Source organism: Phaethon aethereus, assembly GCF_964289735.1.
Source record: "Phaethon aethereus genome assembly, chromosome: 6".
Taxonomy (NCBI): domain Eukaryota; kingdom Metazoa; phylum Chordata; class Aves; order Phaethontiformes; family Phaethontidae; genus Phaethon; species Phaethon aethereus.
Genome location: NC_138580.1, coordinates 12547095 through 12571291, shown reverse-complemented (window position 1 = coordinate 12571291; position 24197 = coordinate 12547095). Strand labels below are relative to the sequence as shown.

At 45.1% G+C, this 24197-nt stretch overlaps 1 protein-coding gene across 2 annotated transcripts in view; it reads right to left on the bottom strand.

Moving 5' to 3' along the window:
* Nucleotides 1–23894, bottom strand: part of ADCY5 (adenylate cyclase 5) — a gene marked incomplete at its 3' end in the record, with an annotated part of 214657 nt that extends 190763 nt beyond the window's left edge. For both annotated transcript variants that reach the window (XM_082001557.1, XM_082001558.1), the window contains exon 1: nucleotides 22586–23894. In XM_082001557.1, coding sequence (XP_081857683.1) covers nucleotides 22586–23596 — 1011 coding nt within the window. In that variant the 5' untranslated portion in view covers nucleotides 23597–23894. The remainder of the gene's footprint in view (nucleotides 1–22585) is intronic.
* Between the last annotated feature and the right edge of the window lie 303 nt (nucleotides 23895–24197).

The window sequence follows — 24197 nt, the reverse complement described above, 5'->3', positions numbered from 1 at the left end:
GTGGGCAATGATGGGCTTCTAATGCATGGTTAGGGGAAAAAAACCCCAAAAACTACACATAAAGAGAACTGTAATTCTAGTCTGTGCTGAATCACACATCTTCCTTGGATGTTCTCAGTACCCTCCTCTAGAGGTGCTTCAGCCCATCATAGCCATGACAGCCCGCATCCTGCATTCCTGCAGCCAGAGCCCTGGACAAGAGAGTTGGTGTTGCAGCAGCTCCCCCATTCACCACTCTGACTCCTTCAGAAACAATGTGCATCCCCAGATGTCCCAAAATGGAGTAAAAATCTCAGACATTCAAAGGGATTTCCTCCCCCTCATTACCCCATTATCACCTGAGAATGTCCCCGGTGTTGGTTGCAGAATCACTTTAGGTATTCATCAGCCTGCTGGCCAACTGCCCCCTGACTGCAAACAGCTTATTTTACACTCCCAGAGCCAGGTGGGACTACTGACAGACACATCACCGGGGACTGGCTTGCACAGTACAAAGTCTGTAAAGTGCATTTATCTTTTCTACCTTACCAGTTCTCTAGGCCACATGTTAACGCAGACGATAAAGCCAAGAAAAAAAACAAAACAGAGATACTGTGCCCACCCTTGCCAGCGAAACAAAGGTACCATGTCCCAAACTGGCCTTTGCTGGAATTTCCATGCCTGTACCAGTGCAGCAGGTATGTGCCTATCTATGGATGTTTGATTATCCCACACTAAGGATTTTTAAAGCCCGTGGGAGCTCGAGTTAAACCCAGTTGCCACCAGTTCCTACTGTGAGCACTCTTTCAGGAACATGCCTACAGAAAAGCAAGTCTGAACCTTTTGGAGGGTTTAAAATAGCTATCAACCGACTTGAGCAGAGCAGGGCTGGTTTGGGGAGTGTTCCCGGCAGGGTTGGGTGAGAAGGCACAGGTTTGCATTTGTACTTTCAACTTCTCTGTTGTAGGCACGATGCTGCAGGAACCGTGCTGATCGTTGCGGGGAGATAAGTCCAGACAGCTTTGCTCTTCCAGGCCCCATCACTTCTCCTTAAAGGGGAAATCATGACTCTCTTACTCTAAACCTTCCCACCTGCTGGCAGGCTGTTTCTCACCAGAGGGCATGCATTTTCTAGGATACATAATTTCCCAGATATTCTTGATAGTGGTAAACGCCTACCTAGGATTCAGATGTATTTCTTTCAGCTCCTTGGAACCATATGCCGTGAATATATGGCATTATAGGAAACAGGAATATAAAGGCAGGCGGTGTGACAGCTCCTACCCTAAGATATAACTTGGAGACAGGGGTGGAAGATCACACAATGATAAAGGCACCCCTGGGATTAAAATGGAGCCTGTGCACCATCGGCCAAAAAAACCAGAGCAGACTGAACAGACCAAATGCCAGATGCAAATGCCAGAACTCACAGGGGCTGGTTTCTTCCACCCTTGCATCTTGCAGCTGACACACTTGCTCCAGCTGAAGCTTTTCTGTGGTTTTGGCACTTAACAAAAGTCCTGCCTGAGTTGATGCCCTAACCTTGTTTCAGGGGAGCACTGACACCGCAGCCTTTTGCCTCTGACTGGGTGCTCCCCCCACTGCTGGGCTGCAAGTTCCCACGTTCACTCTGAAGCCCTGGAGGCCACGCCAGAGGATAGCAGGCACAGGGTACCATTGGAGGTGGGGAATGCAAAGGCACTTTTCAAAGAAATAATCTGAACAGACCGATGACGAGTGCCATAGCCTGAGTTAACTTCAGATTTCAAGTGGAAGAGCTGCTGGCGACTTGCCCAGATTCCCTGGCCTGCTGCCTGCCAAGTCCTCAGAGACTATTTTTATCATTATTTATTTATTAAATTTAACTGTCTTGGGGCTGGACCGCAGACAGACGGAATCTAAAAAAGCAGACATTCAATGGAAAGCTAGCTGGGAGGTAGGGGGAGATATTAATTATATCTGGTCCTGTCCTTTAGAAGCAAAAAAACCTTCTAAGAGTTTGTGGCTTAACAGGCTTAAATTCTTGCAATTCTTCTAGGCACCACATTGCCTAGAAAGAGTAGGTGCTGTCTCACCTGGCAGGTACATGTGCCATTTTCATACAGACTGGCAGACTGGGTAAAGCTTATGAAAGCTTATGAATTCGGAGAAAGGTCCTGGACTAGCAAGAGCAAGAAAACAATGCCGTGAAAGCTGACAATCCACTGTACCAATACTAAGCAAGACAGACCACTTCTAAGGAGCAACCTGAATCAGTAACTGATTATCCACTATGAATCAGTTTTATCTACTGGCATCCTCTACAAGAAAGGCACTCTGCTTTTTGTTTTTGGCTGCCTGAGACCACTATATTATACCACACAGGCTGCTTGTAACTAAGCTCTCAGTCCAGCTTCTGCTACTAGATACTTAGTGCTTTGCTACTGCCTTACAGACCTAAAGACAGTTCCTTTCAGTCCTTTCCAACCTGTGCTGGAACCAAGCCAAAGAGGCCATATATGCCATTGGAAAGCCCAAACCACACTCCGCTATTTGGAGAATGTAAATCCAGCCAAAGCCACAAACAAAATGCATTGTTCCAAAATGCATTTCCAGATGGATCACGATGAATGAAAAACAGAACACCTACAAAGAGATTTGCATCTTCAAAAGGAACCAGTGCATCTGATCTCCCCAAAACCAGGTCTGCAATGGGAAACTATGGCAAGTGAGACTAATTCTTCCTACAACAGAAATACTTCACACACAGACGAATACTTTCCACCCACAGACCGTAAAGCACTTTTTCTAAAAGCAAGCACTATTCTGGTTTCACTCAGAGTAGCAGAAGCCAGGCATGTAAACCACTCACTCAGGGTCACACAATATAATATGGTATTGTCAGCTCTTTGACCTTGATTTTCCAGTGCTTACCTTGCCCTACTGTGCTGCCTGGACAATGTGTTGATAGACAACAGGCTTTCTATTCCAACAGAGCCCTGTAAATCACAGCTACCAGTCTGCCCACAACATGCCTGGGTTTAACTGAATCAGGAGCTGGTGGCTGTTGCTAGCACAACACTGATGCAGGAAACCTCAATGTATTTGCACTTCAACAGCATGAGCCTTGCAAGCATGACACAGCATACTGCTGTGAGTGGCATGCAGAAATCAGAGATTCACTTTTGATGCTACTGAACAGCCACTCTTCTGCAGGACTAGAGTGTGGTCCTCAGTAGTTCACATGGCTCGCATGACTCTGCATATCCCCTTGGTAGGACATTTCCCTTGGTTTCAGAGGGATTTCTGGATGCAGAAAGATTCACAGATATAATGATACTTCAGCACACTCTGAAAAAGCCAGGATGTATATGGATTATCCGACAAATTTGAAGTCTCTCCTTCTTACACCAAACCAGGCCTGTAATTTGGGTACCTCCTTAGGCAGGTCAAAAATCACAACCCAAACCACCATGATGCTATCAGTACAAGATTTTAGCAACACCTTACAGACCATATACAAGTATCCCACTAAAGAAAGTTTTGTTTGTAACCCAAGCCTCAGAGCCTATCAAAGTACAAAATCTTCCTTTCTCCTATTTAGAAGAACACTTCAGCTAGGAAGGCCATTTCCATGAGATGTGCACACATTTCAAAATGTAAATACAGCACGGCAGGAAAAGAAAAAGGACTATTTGACTGCTAATGGATCACCCTTGTTGAAAGTTTCCTTTGGGGCATTCTGCCATCTGCGTCACTTTACTCTGCATGCTTTTTAGCTCAGCTTTCTCCTGGCTTCATTCACCTGGCATACATCTCTCTTTAGGTTGTAGGGATCTACACCTCTGCTTTTGTAATTCTATATGTCATTAGCTGGGCAATGGATGATTATATGGCTCTATTTTAAGCTCATTTGCAAGGGCAATGATTAAGGGGACAAAAGCATTCTTTTAAATAGCATTTTTCTTTCAAGAGTAATCTTGATACAGTCAGAACAGCACTTGTATACCACTCCTCATCTTCAGGAGAATTTTGCTAAACATTAACTAGTTGCTCCTCATATCACTTGTGGTGTGGCCTCTATAAACATGCATTAATTTCCTCATCAGTTTAACGAAGATGAGATTGATAAATTAAAATGAGTTGCTAGAGACCAGAGATTAATTTAAAGACATGCACCAGGACTTGGGCCCTCTCAAGCCCTATGAACTGGCCTGCCTGTTAACAGTGGAAGTGTTAACTACTTTTTCCTCTTTTATTCTGATGCAGTGCAGGTCAGAGCCCATTCATTAGATGCATTAAACTAGAAATAACCACCTCAGAGAGCTGTGTTCTTGTCGGTTTCACTCATACTGAACCCATACACAGTTTCACCCACATGAGCACTAACAAGCATGTTACGTGTCCTGCCTTCCCTTGCACCATCTAAAACTGTCTCCCTCACCCTTCCCCAGGTAATTTCAAATCCAGGCAGTTCCCAGATTTGGGTCAGCAAACACTTCTCTTGGTGGTGGTGCCAGGCCATGCAGGTTCGTAGTATGCCTTAGACCAGGCCAGAAGATTTCTCTTCTGCTGAGGAGAAACCACATCTGGTATAGCACACCCCCCTATCAGCACTTCCTCCAAACAAACCCTCTCAGAGTTCCCCATCTTAATGAACTGGAAGAAGCCCCAACAGGTAAAACACAACTTCAATAAAAGCATGGGAAGAAAGCTGTGTCAAGCCTACCCTATGCAAAGCCACAAGGCCCCACAGTCAGGATATGCTTATAACTCAAGATCCCATCCACTCCAAGTAACACTTCTTCACTTAACTGCTGACCAAGGCGTGCAGAGGGAAAAGGGATTCTGCAGTGCTCTGCTTTGCCTGCCAAAGATTTCCTGACAAGAGTAGACACTGTAGAACATTCTGCAAAGAAAAACTGAAATGCACCTGCTCAGCTGTTGAGCCTGACTCACTCACAGAGCCACACTAACATCCAGCACGGGTGCAGCTGAAGTGACACACCAGCTTCCTATATTCATGGGTCTGTCAGGTTCTAGCAATTTTGCATATACAGGAGGACACTGTCACCATGCTGTGGGAAGCTTGTGATCTGCAAAGTTAACTTTGCCCAATTCCACAGGCTTGGACCCTGGAAGAAGAGGTGGTGGCAGCAACACAAAGAGAGGGCACAGGAGCCTGCCGGCACTTTGCGTTAGACAGTTACTGACCCTCGGATGATAAAGCTTGCCAGCGGTCTGCTGTGTTTACAGTTATACAGCAGATGGTTCCTTTAAAACAGAAAAGCTCAGGAACAAAACAGGAGGTAGCCCTACCACCGAGTTGTTTGGTGAAAGTTTCCTACAATTTTTCCATTGTCAGTCCCAGCTGAGAGATGTTTGTTATGGAGAAGTCACACGTGAAAAAGAGGACAAGCACAGACATGCCAAGAAATGTCAATAACTGTTATTCCCAACATAAGATCCATGGCAAGACATTCTGGGTCTCATCTTCAGAGTACCACTCTGTCTTTGTTTCTTCCATCCAGCCCCTTGTTCTCTCCTCCCTCCAACCTCTTCTTTGAGGCCTCCTTCAGACAATTTTGAGCAATCATTACCCACTCAGCCTGTTGCCATATACCCACTGCCCCCTTCTAAGGCAGCAGCAGGGCTTGAGTACATTTGGCCCATTTTGGTGCTCCATCCCTTTGCCACAGCCAAGGCTCTGTGCTTCTCTGCATCCTATACGGCACACTATCAGACTGCTAATTCAGCCAGCTCATGAGATTTTGCTCAACAGGCACCAGGTAACACTTCACAATTCATTTTAACTGCAACTTCTTTGCAACATTTTCCTTTGTTTGAGGGGAAAAAAGAAAATTAAAGAATTGGTTGATCTGGTCTAAATTATAATACTGGTCCAGATCTAAAGATTTCTTTGCTTTCAAAATAACAGAAACAAGTTTACTCTGAAAAATAACAACCCCAAGTGATGTGTCACAGCTGGCTCTCTTCAGCTCCATGTACCATCGCTACTGATCTTTCTGGTTTATCTTCCAGTCTGCTGCCCCCACCATCTCCACGTGGTCCCACAAACCTACTCCATCTCACATATGGTACTTGCTGTCTCCTCACACACACACTCTCCTTCAGAGCCCATTTTCAGTTTGACCCTCCCCAGGGTCCCACAGACCTAACTCCACCATCGCATGTGATATCCCACATCTTCTCAACAGCGAGCTGCTGCTGCCTTCTCTTGCCATGGATGCCACAAAAGGGGATGGAGAAGAGAAGAGAACAGGCAGGCAGGACTGCAAGCACAGAATTCAACAAGGAAGCTGTAGCCCAACCATTAGCATCCCTAAGTGCTTGCCCTTCACCTGCACAGCACAGACCATACCCATCCTCTTCAGGACAACACATGAAGCATTTTCAATAGTAACCTGTTCCCTTTTCTCTCCCAGAGTTCAAATTCAAAGCTGTATTCCCATTTAAAATCTTCCTGTGCCTTAACAAAACCCAACAGACACCTAGCTTCCGAGTCTACTGCATTTTCTTGTGTTTCTAGTGTAAGTCTGCTGTTCAGAGTTTAGTGAAAGGTGCTGTAAGAATTCTTTCTGCTCTACCACACCAATTTCCACTGCTGATCACATAAGTAATCAGCATGCTTTAGTACGCAAGATTGGTCAGGCAGCTCATGCCTATTCAAGTGCAGCTACATCCAGAAGCTTGACTGAACAGTAGGAAATACAGAAGCCCACAAGCTTATTACTTATTCTGTAGGAGTGACTAGAGGCAAGAGCAGGCAGTCACACCATTTAGTCAATGAAAAAAATGCTCTTTAGGAAGATTTTTAGATGCCTAAATTCAGAAGACTCACTTGAGAGCTTTCAGATACCTGAGGCATCCCGTGTTGAGTGTCTAGGCACTAGAGGAAAGAGACGCTTTGCAAATTTTGTTTCACAGGTTAACCAACCCAAGATGATGCAAGAAGGTCTTACTCCTTCCTCAGACCTCTCCTCCCATTCCTTGTTACTGAGGCTGGAAAGCCAAGGACCTCAGGAAGCCATAACCATTCCCCTTGTCCTGCAGGGTAGATGGGTCAAACCAGCTGTCCCATACGGGATACTGCACAACGTACTAAAACCCACTTTCATCTGGCACCACATCCCCACCATGATCAAGACAGACACACTCTGTGCACACTCATCCAAGAGGATCAGATCATTGTCCTTGTCATGCTCCTCAAACACCTCAAGAGATTCTGCTGGCTCAAGGGGCTGATCAAATGAACAAAACCTTGGATGAGACACACAATCACTGCAGAGGGCTAAAATACAGTCTCCCAGATTCAAAGCAAGGGAATGCTGATGAACACAGCTGTTTGGGGGGGGGGGGGCGGGGGAGGGGGGCAAGGGGGAATCAGCACTGTTCATAAGCTTTTCCTTTAGGAAGAGTTATTCTGGTCTGGAAAAAAAAAAAAAAGTCAGTTTTAGAAAAAGTAGCTAAGTTCAAACAAAGCCCAGCCACCATTTTCTAAACCACAGTTTCATAAAACCCTATAAGGCAGATGCTAACATAAAGCTAGGCATGCAATAGCCACAGAAACACTGTGAACAAGAACCAGTTCTGAGTACAGTTATGGAAAGAGGTGCCGGCACAGCTTCCTTGGCCATCGCTGACAATGCTGTTTTGTTCTTCCATAAAGCTGTTTTGTTCAGGGCCCTCTTTGGAAATTCCGTGACGACACATACGCAAAGTGCCAGCATGGATGCATGTGCTCCTCCAGGATTGTTTTCACCACGGTTAATATTCCACCCCTCAAGTCCTCCTCAACCATGGTCTGTTCCATATGTTCATTACCTCATGAGCAGCGATATACAATCCCATCCACACACATTTTCTGTCTTCCCATCCCTGCTCTGCCCAAAAGTCACCAAGCACTTCTGTGGCAGCTGTTTTTCATGAATTTTGGAGCTGACTTTGAAGGCAGCCACAATGATGGGGCTTGCACACCCTTTGTGAACTCCATCCACCTCTGTAAATCACATGAGCCAGTGGTCCTGATGACACAAAGTCACAATCAATGCACACCTCTGTTACAGAAACATTTAGCAGCATAACAATGTAGGACCTCAGCAAAAGAAAGTTAGGAAACACTTGAGTATTAATGCTAGCTAAGTAGAAACCTCCCCATTTCCTCAGCAAAACAGCACTTGACCCACATTAGCTAGAAAGCAACAGCTTGCTTATTGCTGTGTGCAAACCCCACTTAAAAAGAAAGAAAAACTGTCCCACATTTGAACTGTCTCAACCAGTGGTGCATAAGAAAAAGGCTCTCAAAGTAACACCATTAACCGAGTGTATCATCTTCAGTGCAGGGATTCTCTAAGGCAATTTTTCTGTTGCAGGGACTAATGCTGAACTTTTTCTTCTTGTCTACAGCATGCACTCAGAGTAAAGCTGGTTACTCCATACTCCTGTCCAGAGCAATCCTGCCCCATGGAAAAAAAACAGCTTCCACTTCAGATATATATTTCATAAACTACCAGCTTCTTATTAAGAGACATATTAGGAGACACTGTAAAGATATTACTTGTCAGGCATTCAAAAAAAACAAACCTAGATGGGTGGTCCATGGTGCAAGGTGCTCTGCTGCAATAAGGAAAGCCATACAAGGAGGTCTGCACCAAAACTTTGTTGATCAAATTAACATCTCACCTACACATCCATTCCCTCCTCTTACTGTCAGTGACTTGTAAGGTCTCTTCTAATATTTTAACTCCTCACTTTTCCTACAATCAGTGAGTATTCAACTGCAAGTTTGTTTTGCCACACCTTTCCTATCCAGTTTCATTTAAAAAAAATCTTTTGAAACAATTAATATTCCAGTTAAGAGTCACATCATGTAACTCCATATATATGGAGTTTATACACACACCATCTATATCCAGCATATACACATTCCAGAGAGTCACCATTGGTCACAAATAATCACTGGGTATCATGGGTATTTTAAGGCCCCTGTCACTGTGATACCTAAATCAAAAAGATGGCTAACAGGAGAATTGCTCTGCAATTTCCCACCAGCATGTTCCTTTGCCAGGCGATGCCACTTGCAGTGCAGTTCATCAGAAACCAGCCCAATGCTCTGCTGAAAAGAGGTCAGAAATTGAGAGTGAAAAAGCACGTCAGGGAGAGATGGTGCTGTTGGTCTGTGAGGCCCAGCTGCAGCACGTTGGGCAAGTCATGGCCTGATTTGCGAGAAATAGGTATTGTTCTGCAGCGCGGGTAGCTGGAACAGGCAGGTGGGCCAGGCTGGGCAGCAGAAGAAAGAGGCAGAAGGCCAAGGTAAGCCTGAAGCAAATTAAATATCAGAAGGCAGCAGGTTCCTTTGAGACTGCTTGGTTGCTCTTTTGGCAGAAAAGGAAAGCAAGCCATTAGAGAGGCAGAATGCACCCGTGTCAACTTCATTTGCAGCACTAATTGCCATGCACGTGCACTAATTGCCCTCACATGAAGTGCATGAGAGTGAGCGCTACTTGAAGCAGTAGGTGAGGCTTCCAAAATAATGCTTGTTGGATCATGCTCTCAGCACACACTCCACTCAGACCACAGCAAAACAGAGGGAATTGGGACAGTGTCCTTTTTTTAATACAGTTATCCATTGCAATTTATTTAGAGACCAAATAAACTTTCAACTAGACCACCAGAGATGCTGCAGGTACCTTATGCAACTGTCTCTCTTTTTGTCAGTAAGCAACACAGTTTGATGCAGTCAGTGAAAACTGACAGCTGCCAGGGTTTATCCTAGCTACCTGCACAGGTAAAGTGAACGAGAAAAATAAGCACCAGCAGCAGGAACACAGAGCTGCACTGCCTGGGACCTTCTCCTGCAGCTGTTCACATCATTGAGGAGGTCAAAGCAAGGAAAAAGGAGACGAAGAGTGGGCTACAGCAGATGGAAAGACCATGCTTGGCCGTCTTCTCTCTCTGCCCTTCCCTCCAGCAAAGTCTGAAAGCAGCATATGTCCCTGTCAGGATGTTGTCCTTAACACCCTTCAGTTGCATCTCTGCTTCTAGCTCCTTGACACTGTTTTCTCACTAGATGATACCCACCCCTCTGATCTGCCAGCTCAGGTGCCTATGTGCACCTCCCAGACTATTTTGGTCCAAATAAATGAACTAAACTAACTTTGGTTGAGTTGGGCTGAAACCAGGCTGGGAGCAAAAAACATTTCAGTTACTGAGTTTGACTGTCTCTTTGGCAGGTACTGCTGCTAAAGTACACACGACCAAAACTCTGGAAAACCAGAGTCTCAGTGATCCGTTACCATATGGGTGAAGAAGAGCAAGATGTACCCCTCTACTAATTTTTTTTTTTTTTTTAACAGTATTTCTTCTCAAGGTTTTTTTTTCTCCCCAGGACCTACAGAGCAGTCAGGCTGCAGAGAGAGACAGGAGACACTGCAGACACATCTTCCACCAGCATCTCTCTGAAAAATGTGCACTACAGGGTGGCTAGTACAAGACAGATGCCTTTCAGTAATGCGAGGACTGATCAGTGTAAATCAGTCCCTATTGTTCTACACCAGCTGTCCCTTCACACAGAAAAGCCCTGAGGGGAGTTAAAGGCACTTCGCAAGCAGCCAGAGGGAAAAAGGTATTTTTGGTGATAGGCAGAACACATTTAGATTCCAACTTATTTCTTGTTATGCTGAATAAAAAATAGACAAGGCAACAAGGATTTAGGACATGGTTTGAACAGAGGTAAGATTCCTGTTAGATCTGGCTGGGATAGGCAATAGCAGAGGGAGGCAGTATCCTGGCCATTAAGATTCAAAAGTTGTTTAACTCAGCCCAGGAAATTGCAGCCATGCCTAAGGCCAATGTTGGTGCAGAAGGCACTTTTCAGGTCTTTTCCTCTTTACTGAAAGGAAATCGCTTTCTCCCACTCTGCCCAGACCTAAACGCTAAGTTTCCACCAGCAAGCCAATGTTACAATGCCACCCATGTGAATGGAGCACAATATTTCTCCAACAATCTCCAGCAGAAGGTTTGGTGGGCAGGGAGCTGTCAGCATCTCTCCCCGTGAAGTTTTACATGCAGTGAATACGCTCATGTTGTGGCAAGGCACTGCCTGAGTAGCACATGCAGTATTGCTAGAGGCTTAAACAGAGGAAGAGCTGATGGAAACCAAAGGAGCTGCTCCGAGGAAAGACAGAGAAGAGAGTCACTGCCACTTCAGCGTCTAACAACATGGGATCCTAGACCTACATCTTATTACAGTATATTGTCCTGCTGCTAAGGAATTGGCAATGAAAAGGTTTACTCTCAGGCTCAAGCAAGAGGCCAGGCTCTGAAAGCAGGTCATTTCTCTGTGAAGGACGAGTCGTGAGCAGTCGCAACAGTTCCTAGCACAGAAGCAGACATATCGAGGAGACACTCATGACCAAGCTCCTGAGTACTTTGGTAACAGTGCCAAGGGCTGGCTAAATGTGACAGATAAGCTCATCTCGACTCTGCCCCTATCACAACCAGCCCTTGCCAAGGGGGTAAGGCCATAGCACAGAGGGTGGCACTGTCTCTTCTAATAGAAAATTGCATATATGAGCAATGCACTAAGTTAATAATATAAAGTTCTTCTCACATACACAAGCTACAGTCTTACCCTGGAGATATTACAGTAAACATGGGTTTGTTCAGAAAAGTTCATCAAAATAAATTGAAGAAAATTATTTAAACCTGTGTGAACACTCCTCTTAACAAGCATCGCTATTTAGTTTGCATTCCCTCTGGATGTGAATTAAATTAACTAGGTCCATTTGCATCTAAAATAGAAGAGTAAGGTGATTTCAGCAGTGGACTTCAGTCTCTGTATATAGGGCTCTATGTTGTGACTTAACTAATCCACCCTGGGGTCACCTTTCCTAGACATCATTATTTGGACAAACCTTTAGTGTCATAACTACAGCCAGATACTCATTATCTAACTTAGGGAAGAAGGAAAAAAAATAAATGCAGTCTCCTAACTTCCTCTAATGAGAAATTAACATATTTTCAGGAAGTACTTCCTTGACTATTTGTTCAGAGTCATTTTGGCCACAGCTGAAAAAAAGCACACACTTTTGAGTCCCCAGAACAGCCCTGGAGTGCTAATAAGTTAACTAAGTACATCTACCCTAGCAGCTGAGAAGGACTAGGCACTGAAAGGAAAGTCACCTATGAAAGGACACTTAACCTTCAAGCTTATTGCTTGTACTGCAGTGCTTTCAAGAAGACCTCATTCAAGAACAAGACCCAGCGGTGCCAGATGTCATACAAAGGTACTGTTTGTGACAAAGAACTGCAGGCTTTGGGTGGGGTGGGAACTAAAGATAGGTGAAACAATGGAACTAAGAGCCAGTTTCAGCTAAGAGCAGCCAGAGAGCTCTAGTCATGGACATCTCTTCTCTCCTGTCTGCTGCTACACAGGGCTGTGCTTGCTTGCTTGCTTAAAAAAACCCCAATAAAACAAACAGGAAAGCACATCAGTACCTTTGTGACCCCAAAGAGCACAGATACAAAGGAGGGCTTATTTCAGGTGGATACATGCTTAGTACCTGCCACAAACAGTTTAGGCTGACTTGGTCTTGTCTTGGTGCAGTGGGATGGCGTAGCTGACCTCCACAAGTATTCTTCAACCATATCATCTCTGGTTTTGTAGCTTTCAAAAGTTACCAGTTCATCTGTCATACCAGGGGGATGACACTTGCTCCAGCACACCAACACAACTAAGAAGATACAAGCCTGAGCTCTTTACCCTCATTTTTCTGGCTTGTTAACAGCCTTGCAAATTTCTCAGATGTGATAGTAAAACCCACATATGCACAGCAGCTGTTTGGTGGTATACTGTTGAAGAGTCCAGAATAGAAATGGAGCAAAGAAAAATGCCATATTCAACAACAATCAAAAAGGCAAGAACATAATTCCCCAGTATGAAATCTGCGCATGATGTCAGAGCCCCTTCACAAACCAACATGACCATCTGTGTTATGTTTTAAGTAGAAGATACCACCTTGAAAAAGGAAAATACCTCAAATATGTTCCATCACAGGGTGTTATAATCCTGTCTTACTAAGAGGGGAGAAGAAAAAAGGTACTGGTTTAGTTCACCTTCAGTTCAGAGATCATTGCAGATTGCTTTTTCAACTGACAAATACTGTGCAATTTGTCATTAAAACTTTTTTTTCCCCTCCATACCATCTGAACAGAAGAAATCATTAAATGTAAGAGAAGAATTGTTCAGCAAGCAGTGTTAAATGAGCTCAGTAGTCCTTCCTGGCCTTAAGATACACAGAGTTCACCACACAATAGCAGTTCCTACACTAGTAACCTACTTCATGTTTAACGGTTTTAAAGATTGCAGCTAGCTTTTAGCATGAGAGAGACTGACATTTTAATTACAGTCTCCCACCACACTACAGAGTATCTTCCTTTCCTAGTACTGCTGAGCATTTCTTCCTTTCCTCTATGAGATTACTAGTAACCACCTGCCCCCCCCCCCAATCTCATTCAGTTGGAAACATTTTCATTAATAACATATCCCTTGGTCCAAGCATTTGTATAATTCTGTGCATAAATACCCACACATTAAGGAAGAATACACTCACAAAGCTGCCATTGGGTGCCTCCCAGCAAACAGAAAGAGTTCATCACTCAGCAAGCATGTCTGAGCAGCTCTGTCATCTGTGGGCTGACCAGCAAACTACTGTTTTTAGAAATACTGATTTCAGTATTCCCTTACATATCGCTAGCTCTAAGAATTCAGTTTTCAGAGCGTGAGCGACACAGAGATCAGTGCTTGTAGCATTTAGTCTAGAGCAGGGAATAAAGGGAACAAGCCACGGCTTTTCCTGGAGGGGAAAATACAGCCAGGGAACTGTCTGCATTAGCAATGTTTTATGACAGATTCTTGCAAGCAATGTCATAGCCTTTTCTTTTGACTATGAAGTGAGACAGAATGTCTTATACCAGCTGCAAACACATTTAAGGAATAAACAGTTGGTGTAAGTTGCTGCTTTGAGAGATCAATTTCTAATGTCTGGGGGAAAAAGAAAAAAACACCACAAACCTTTCTTCATGTATATTCCCCCTCTCTTGCATCAGAACAGTCCTTTGTTTACTGACTGCAAAGATGCACTCTGATACTAGTGGAATATGTATGTTAAGTTTGTAGAGCAGCTTTAATCCAACTCAACCTCCCAAAAGCAAGGTTTCCCAGGAAAAAGGAGGATGATAGCCAAGCACTGCAGTACCACAAAGGCCCTATTCACAGGAAAAAAATTTTATGGGTGTTGCATGGATATGTAAAACCCTTCAGGAAAAGAAAGGGAAGTTTAATATTTCATATAAAAACTCAAGCTGCAGAAGTAGTCTAGCTAGAGGAATTAAAAACAAAATCAGGGCAGGACTGAGGATGCTTTGAAATATACTTTTCTGGTATTTCTGCTGCTATGAAGTAGGAGAAGCCACAAATGATGACCATACAGTGCACACTGGATTTGATTGATGTTATTACTACAGACAGTCTGGATAACATCTTAAACAGACAAACATGGTTTGCATTCTTGCTGTCTGGGGAAGAGAGTAAGGATACATCGCAATTGCATTAGTGACTTACAAATATGAAAAAAAGTACATAAAGATATTTTATTTGCAGAACAAAGCCTGCCAATACAATGAAACTTTCTATAGTGAATGCTGTAATGAAAAATCCTACTCAGCATCAAGTGAGGCCAGCCTGGCACTAGAAGCAATACCGTTTGTGATGCCACCGCTACCCATGAACTCTTAAACCATGGGTCTAAATGCATCACCTTTGTGGTGCAAAACTGTGTCTGGCTGAAGCAGTTCACACACCTGTCTAAGTACCAGGCTTCTGGTGGGAGAAGGGCTTCCCAAATGTTCAAACGCAAAGTTGAAAGCAGAAGTTAAAGGCTTTAAACTGTGTTCAGTCCATTTCTCCAAGTGTCAGAACAAGACCATCTCCTGATAAATTCTACCACAGATCCATTCAATGATGCCATTCCTGTACCTGCCAGCGATGAGGCTGGCAAGACTTATCACTGTCATAAAACATCAAGTACAGATTTCCTTGGGAGTGGTCCAGTTGCAGGTGCTAAAAAGCTTTTTGACTCTTGTCTTGCCCTGACAGCCATTTTAAGTGCTAGAAGTTTCAAGCTTTCTTATGATAAGGTGAGAACATTTTGGAGTTCAGGAGACAAATATTAAAATTCTTGTCTGTTTCTCACACCCCCTCATAACTAGATTGTCCTTTTTAATATCTTTGGGGTTGTGTTTCTTCATTCACGTGAGATTTCCCCTTGGGTTTTTACCTAGCCTGAGGACTCCATAATAATGAATCAAATTAAACTTCTGGCAGCAGCAGGATACATCTCAGGTAAAGACAATTTTTTTTTTTTTTTTAAGCATCACCATTCTAAAAAAAAAAAAAAAAAAGAAAAAAGAAGAAAGAACATCCCTTGGATGCAAGATATCGCAAGTTCAGATCACTAGGCTAGACTTCAGAAGGAGGGAAGGAACCAACACGGAGTATATCCCACATCAAAACACAGGACTCTCAGGAGATGAAAAAAAGTCACACAGCAGTTATACAGGAACCCCACCCATTTCCCAGAAGCTGTGAACCTTCACATTCCTTGCACACATTTTGTCACTGTCCAACAGCTCTGGGCCATGAAAAAACCCACATGTAGCACATCATGAAATCGTGTAGCAGCTGGAAGGCTCGGAGGAGAGTCTGGTGCACTCCAGCTCCCTCTGCACTACATTTTCTGGGTACATGTTACCTGTGCAAGGTACCATGTAAATCCTGCAAAATAAAGCAGATGGGAAGATAAAGCTTGCCCAAGGGTAGCAAAACTTGGAGCCCTGTCTTCTACCTCCCCCCCAAAAAATGAGTATTTTCTCTGAACTGCACCCACCTGCACCGGGGCAGGGGGGACAGAACAGAGAGAGAGAAGAGGAACTTTTCAAAGCACTGCTTATCAAAAGCCACTACCACCTACAGCATGGACCACTCCATCACACACCAGAAGCTGCTGTCAAATTAATTTAATTTTTTACCTCTCAGTGTTTCAGCTGTTGCTGAAGATTTTTCATTGCCTCTTGTACCAGGACAGAAGGAAAGTTCTTTTAGTTCTATTAGAAGATGAGAGTGATAACCAGTATCAAAATATGAAGACAAAACCAGCTATTCCCAAAAGACTGTAACTATTCCAACTACTGCAATGGCCAAAAAGTTAGCAATTGTTCCAATTTTTTTTAAAAGACTGAGAGCATGCTATGGTGCATGACTGAAAGATTAGCTAATCAAACACAAATTGAATACATTTGGAGAACAGTCTGGTGCCCAAAGTTCACATTCCAGCTGGGCAGAGTCCCAGTCCTCTTCCACCCCAGACCTCAGCAGCGCTGCCCAAGCAACAGCTAACTCGGAGCAAAAGGGCATTTAGGAAGCACTGGAGCCTATTCAGGCTCCGAGAGGGCACAACCAGTTGCAGCAAGCCTTTAGCACTAGGGTAATCAGCATTTTGTTTCCACTGCCTTTCAGGCTGATAAATCCTCTGAATGCAGTTAATCACAAAAGGCCATGTAAATAAGATGCCCTGCCTTGGACAGGTTTCTGACAGGGTACAGGGGTCACACTGGTGTCAAACCAAGCCATCAAGCCCAAGACACTGAAGGACAAGTCAATGACTGCTTTGTAAGATTAGGGCATGGAAAGCTACCCTTCTGCCTCATGCATCAAAATGAACCTCAACATTTTGCTGAAATACTTTCACCTCTCCAAAAATAAACAGAACTTGCACACCCTGCCTTTTCAAGCGTGCCATAAAAAAAGCTTAGAAGGACAAGCCTTTTCCTAGAATTAGTGCATCTGGCAGAGCAATGCACCTAGATCATCCCCATCAGGTTTCATTTTTAATCCACCAAGATCCCAGCCAGCTATAAGACTGCGATTGCTACTGCAAGGCTGAAAGAAATGAGTCAAATGGGTCAGTTTACCAAGACAACGAACATAATAAGAATCCAGGAACACAGAGAAAATAGATGCACAGCACTCAACAGCTATTACACTAACAGTTACTGCTATCAGTGAACATTACAGTGAAATATCAAACAAATGCAGGGTGGGAAGGAGGATAAAGCATGGGGGTAGATTAGGAGATGGCAAGATCATAGGGTAACTTAGGAGATGAGAAAAACAGATATGCTTTTGTAAGCCTCAAGCAACACATGCATTCCCAACAGACACAGACAATATTCCTGCTAAGGACTAATTGATATACAATGCCCCAGGGATTTAATTAATGACCTCTGTGACAGAAGGCAACTATCAATGCAACAGTTACTGAGTATTTCAGGTTGCCTTTTTTTTCTGAGCAAAAGACCACAAATCATCAATTTTTACTAACTTTAAACTGCGGCTCAGGCAGAGTCTTCGGTTGTTAGCGGTGCTGGAGCACATCTTACTGTATGAGCAGCTCTACTGATACCAGTGTTTATGCAGAATAGGACATTAAGTGCTGTTTGAGGCACACAGTATACAGCCCCATGTGGCCAAGTGCCTTAAAATCACATCCTGAATAAACATTACTCAAATTTACTTTCCAGGTGGACTTAAGTAAAACAGGCAGTAAACAACCACAAGAAAAGTGACATACAGATCTGTCTGCATTTCAGGGAGCTCATCTCTCCTTCTTTATTCATAAATGCCACTCAAAGACAATGAAAGTGCAGTATATAGTGACTTGACTAACACACTTCTGAGAATCTGTTAGTCTCAAAATCAGTCATCACCTACATATCTTAAGCATGCTAAGGATGAGATGGAACATACAGTACTATTTCTCCTGCTATGTGACTAGCTTCTTGTTGAATGCTATTTAAAATACATCTGAAAAGCATCTTTATGAGATGATAGAGGATATCCACAAGACTCAAGTCGTTATTATATTATAGTAAGAAATTGTCTTTAGCCCTGCTGAAATTATAGTTTATTTAGAGAAAGGAAAAAGAGAGACTGCACACGTTTTCATACCAGCACCTTCCTAGAAACAGTTAAACTGAAATGCTACACTTTCGAGAGAGACCGACCAGGCAGCTGCACATCAGTCAGGTACCATTAACATGGAATGACAGCAAGACAGGCCAATACATACACAGTTCTCAGAAGTGAAGGATGAGGAGTACTAATGTAATGTTGTTATGATGGAGGTGTATGGAAAGGGGCCGAGCAAGGAGTTGTTCAACATCAGGAGTCTTGATTCAGTGCCATGTGCTGGGGAAGCTGTTCAGAACTGTGCTATCAGAGAGCCTTTACAGAAGGTTTGCCGTAGTATTTGGGGAGAGAAGAGATTAGATCATTTCAGTTTCTCTTTCAATGAGGTTACTGACACAAAACAAACAAAAAAAAGTATTTATCTTTCCCAGTCTTCTGTTTTCATGGTACCTTAACAGTAACCCACTCACACTGAGTTAATAAACCACAAAGGTTTAAATGTATCCTTGAACAAAGAACCCCAGAAAGTTACAATAAAACAGGTTTGGATGGGAAAACAGGAGTAAATCTAACCTCAGTCCACAAGTTTGTTTGATGTTTGTATATGGCATTCTTATCCCTTACCCCGGTCCCCCACCCACTCCCACACACAATCCCCATCCCTTTTTAAGTCTGATTCAAAGCCCAATAAACTCTGTTGTGAAACTCCCTGTCCCTTAGTCCCAAGTCTTACAGAAGTGCCAGTACTTACTCAAGACTATCTGCACTGAGGGCAGCTGGTCTACTCACATGACCTCAGTTAAGCATCTGCAACCCATACGCTCTAAGTTCTTCCCATGTGTCTGTACAAGTTCGTGGGTCGGCTACGTAGTTTGTTTCTACTGGAACATAGAATAAATCTCAGTATCATTTATTTATTGATAAATAGTATATTTCTTTCCCAGTTAAGAATTAGTCTCATTCACACGTGAAGTACTTCTTATATGAATCCTGGAGTTGATTAAGTTTTCAGAGTCCAAAAGCGTATCACAACCCACACATGGAAAGGCTGGGCTATAAAGACATACACTATATATACACAAAGAGAGGAAACCAGACTTGCGTGCATTGAAACACATTTGTAATCCAAACTATCCCAGAATAATACAAGGACACAAACCTGAAGATAAATGCAGTCACCTCTTCCACAATAAATCCGAGAGCTGTGCCTCTAGAATTAATTTATCATAGGTACATTAAAAAAAACACACAAATCTTCAAGCAATCAAGATTTGTAGTTGGCAGAGCGTCACACATTTATGGGCTCTGCTTCCAGCACCAGTCTTTGGATGCAAGTAAATTCTCAAACACACGATTTCTTTTTCTCCGCTCCCTCAGCATTGGATAACTTTTGAATATAATGCAGTAATTTGTATTAATTAGCATTTTTTTGTTCCAATCATTCATTAATTCAAGAAGCCAAGATCATTACCCTCTACCTGATCAAACTCGCAGCGGTACTAAGTATACCTGCTGCTTTTGCGAGGAGTGCTCAGGGCACTCTTTTGAAAGACAGAGCCCAGACTCCTCCAGGTAGCAAACAGAAATCAGAGCCTGCTTTCAAAGTCCAGTAACCCCAGAAGAATTATTTAAAAAGCAGCTCAGTTAAGACAGAACAATCACAACTACCTTTACTCCTTTACTCCTTACCTTTACTCCTCTCACCTTACAGATTCAGAAATAGCAGCCTGCCTTAACCCTTTATGAAGCCTGACTAGCATCACCTCGGACCAGAGAGTTTGGTGACAGAGAAGTCCAGTAGTGCTAGGAGAAGGTAATTCGGACAACAAAATCTGCATCCTCAGCAAGGGAATCCAGCAAGTTGCCTTTCTCCTGAAAGGGACCTACAACCAAGAATTTCACTGTCTTTCTCAAGAGGAGCAGCGAGGTTTTTAATGGGCTCCCGAGCCTCATAAAAGTGCTCAGGAGTCTACACAAGAGTCATCCAGCTTTGAATGTTAGTGGATCATAACAAGAGCGTATGATTTTTCCTGGCTTGGAAACAACTGGGAGAAAATTAAAAGAAAAACCCCACACAAAGAACTCACTTAAGTATTATGATTTAAAATGCCATGAAAAAGAGAGGAAGGAGAATAAACATCCTAACGAGCCTTTCTTCTGTGACTGTGGTGGCTAAAGAACCATCTGGTCACGTAGTCACAAATGCATTCACATCCACTCCAGTTCCACAAAACCCAGGCTGGTATTGACTGCCAGCGTGAAGTCATGGAAAACAACTTAACCCCCTCTTCCCAATTTATCTGGTCTTCATCTACCTTCACCCCTGTTAGTTTGAAGGGCCTGCATGCATCAGTGGGGCAGAGCTGAACACAACAGATTTCCATGGCAACGAGATACAGCCCCAGTGAAGAAAGCCTGCTAATAGCTGTGAGGTGATGTGCTGGCAGAAACAGATTTTTCTATCAGACAGCCAGAGATAGCAGCTCATGTTCATACGCAAACGTGCAAAGAATCTGATTCTTGGCCTTGTACAACCCCGCTGAATTCAGACAGAGCTACGCCAATGTAGACCACAGCAAGATAGAGACCGGCATTTGGTGTTAGTAGGAAAAGTAAATATGCAATATGGAGAGACACTCTGCTTTTGAAAACAAAGTGAGAGTACTCCCAAAATATTCCTTATTAACTGAACAATTATTGTCAAACTGCCAGAAAACCCAGCGCGCTAGTATGAAAGGGAAAGCAGCTATGTAATGCACAGATTCGTGCATACTATACCATCACCTACTGCCCATTCTTTTACCCTCGATAAGTGCACATTTATACACAAACTCAACCTTTTATAAAAAACCCTGCTGCATTTGTAAAGGGAGGGAGCTGTCATTATCCCAGGTTCTCTACAGAGGGGGTCAATCATTTGGCCTTTGTGATTTAGGCTCCTTCCCATTAAAATACCGTTACCAACACTTTCCAACAGAACAGTATTTTATGCAGTCATTAGTATCCTCCAAACTCAACTTCGCTCATAACAGATTGCTGAGTCTTCTGGCCATAATAATGAGCTTTGCCTTTGTATATAATACTACAGTCTCCAAATATGCTGAATTCAACAGGACAAGTCCCGATTTATAAAGTTAAGAGCATGCACAAGGCTTTGCAGGAGCAGAGCCCCAGCAAGGAATAGCTGAGGCCATTAGCAAACTTTTTCAAGTCAAGCAGAAAAACAGCAACTGTCCCACTTACAGTGTATGCTCTGCTGGAAATGCACAAAAAGCCATTTATATCAAGCGTAAGAAAAATACGCCATGTACAGTTCATAAAAATATCTGTAACAAACTAAGAACAAAGCCAAAAACTGTCCAAGCAGTCTTAACGGAGGGGATGACAATAGAGGGAAGGAAGAAAAAGAAATTTCACGTGCTATTTCGTAGAGCAGAGCAGCAACAGCCCCATCCTACAGAAGTTTTATTTAAGCCCTACAACTTTTCCTGATACTGCAATATGTGGAATGCAGAACAACTTAGAAGTAAGACTCAAGGCAGGCACTGCATTTTTTATTATGCGATAGGGCTGTAAAGCTACCGAACACCCAAATTTAATAAACAATCCCTGGTTACATACAAGCGTCAGGGCTGACTCTGCGACAGGCTCATCCTTGTTCAGAGTCCTGCTCATCCGAGGGATGGCGATTACCACATAGCTACAAAGTTTTAAGCCAATGGTTTCCCGATTGCCAAGGTGTTGTGAGCCCCAAGGCTGCTTGCTTTGCTTGAAAAGAAGAGTGGCGCCTTGTATTGCCGTTGTTTATACAGATACGGTAATTGAAAATTGCACTGTAATACATTCGATAATAGTCTTACTGTTCCCGTGAACTGAACTGCTCCAGTTAAACATATCACAGCTAAATAATAATTTGCATTTATACTTCTTTAAAAAAAACCCACACAACTACTTTTTTTTTCTGGCTGTATATGAACTGTGGGCTTCTTCACCTTAGATATTTCTAGCACATCTCAGAGCAAAACACCTTCCTGCTAAACCAAAAGCTTACTCCACATTCCCATGGAGCATGCTGACGCTTAAGCAAGCGCCGCACTGACACTGAATCCAGACTGGGGAGTGACACACGAGGATAACCTCTAGCTGAGAAAAATGGCAAGACTTTCCACGCATTTCTCAGTAACGTGGCAGCACGCGCATATACCATTCCACGGGTATGCTTAGCGCAGGGCTGTTTATATTAAATACAACTGAAGGGCATTAGCAGGGCTAGCTGACAGCGCTGGATCAGTGGTCACGTCAGTAAGGCACATTTCTTAAACGTTTAGAGCCTTAATGAAAAGCAGCAATGAGGAAACACCGCAGCTATAAAAGCACCAAGATTACAGGCTAGCCATCAAGTTGTACAACATCCCACCTTGCAGCAGGTAACCTAGGGGTTCGACTGAAAGCCCTGTTAGCCTTCCAGCATCGGGCAGGCCTGTGGAAGTCAGATAACCCCCCCTTCCTCACCCTTCAACACAGTGGGCAGGTGGGGGCTGCTTAGCGCACACCCGAACCAGCTAGGGGCTCACCTACCTGCTTCAGGAGGAATTTATCCTCTGCGTTGATCTTGAGGGAGACGGCCAGGTGGATGGCAGAGAGCACCACCCCACTGATGACCGCGGCCCTCATCCGCACCGGCAGCAGCGTGTAGATGCTGTAGATAAAGAAGACAGTCCACCAGATGCCCTCCGAGGCACTCCTGGGCCACACCAGCAGAACCCCTACCACTTGCACTGCCAGGATCACCAAGATGACAGAGTAGCATGCCAACCACATATGGTCCTGGTGGAAATCATTGCGGTTGCACACCATGCACAGCACCACCATCAGCAGGATGGCCAGAGAGAGCACCACGACGTAGGATACCTCATAGTGGCCGTGCGCAGCATGGAAGATCAGCATGACCACACAGACCAGCACCAGGACAGCCATGAGCATGGTGAGGCTGCTCTGGTTGAGCCGGAAGAAGTAGCGCTGATAGAGGCGCTCCAGTTTCTCTGACTGGAACTTCTTAGACCTGAAGATTTGCAGAAGGCTGCTGCAACAGTTACCCATGGAGAAGGCCGCCTCAGATTCCCCTTCGTCCCCGTCCTCCTCCTCCAGCTCCTCAATCTTGGCCTTGATGCGTCTCTCCTCCAGCCCCAGCTCCACAGACCGGGGCCGTACCTCCCCCTGCTCCCCCAGCTGCCGGGGGCTGGCATTGTTGGGGGCAGCAGGGGAATCGCTGCCGGGCGAGTGGCGGGACCGGTGATGTCGGCTGTCGTCACTGTGGTCCTGCCAGGCAGACTTGGACCTAAAGCTCATCATCCTGCAGCCACTTTCCCCGCGGCTTCGGCTCGCCTGGGGATCGTAGTCTTCCTCACTCCTCCACCTGCTCGACATGCGGGAGGCCTTCTTGCCTGAGGACCTGTTGGGAGGCAGTGGGTAGGAGTAGCCATTGGCCCGGGCCTCCGCTTCGCCCCAGGCTGAGCGGTGCTGCTCAGTACCTGCCCACGGCGCAGGGCCGCCGAAGCCCGGGGGGCTGATGCTGTTGGACCGGGACATGCCCTGAGGGAAGGGGCAGCGGGTGAGGGGACAACCGCCGGGCAGGCAGAGGGGCTCCCCTGGAGCAGGGGGCAGGCAGCTGGCAGAAAACCCCAAAAGACAGCAGGGGAAGGGGAAAAAAGAGGGGGGAAAGGCGGCAAAACTCGCAAACGCCTTCAAAGCCTCCCGGGCGGTCGGGCGTCCCCCAGAGATGGGGTCTCCCTGGCGGGGCCCTCAGGGCAGCGCGGCGGCCGCCATGGCCGGCGCCGGTGCTTCGACACCTCCGAGCGAGCTCGGCACCGCCGGGGCCGGGACGCCCCCGCCTCACGGCCGCTCGCCCTCAGCCGCGCCGCGGCGGCTCCGGGCGCCGCGGGGGAGCCGCATCGCAGCGCACCGCGCCGGCCCGGCACCCGCCGCTCGGGGCCGGGCGCGGGGCGGGCGGGCGGCTGCGCCGCGGGCCGGTCGGCGGGGAGGGCACGGAGGCTCAGGCTTGCAGGGCCGCGGCAGCCTGCGGGAGCATCCCCCGCCGGCGGGGGCACGGGCGCGGCCGAGGGGCTGCCCGGGCTGCGGCGGCGGCTCCCCTGCCTCGCCTCGCCTCCCTGCGGCGGCGGCGGAGCCCCAG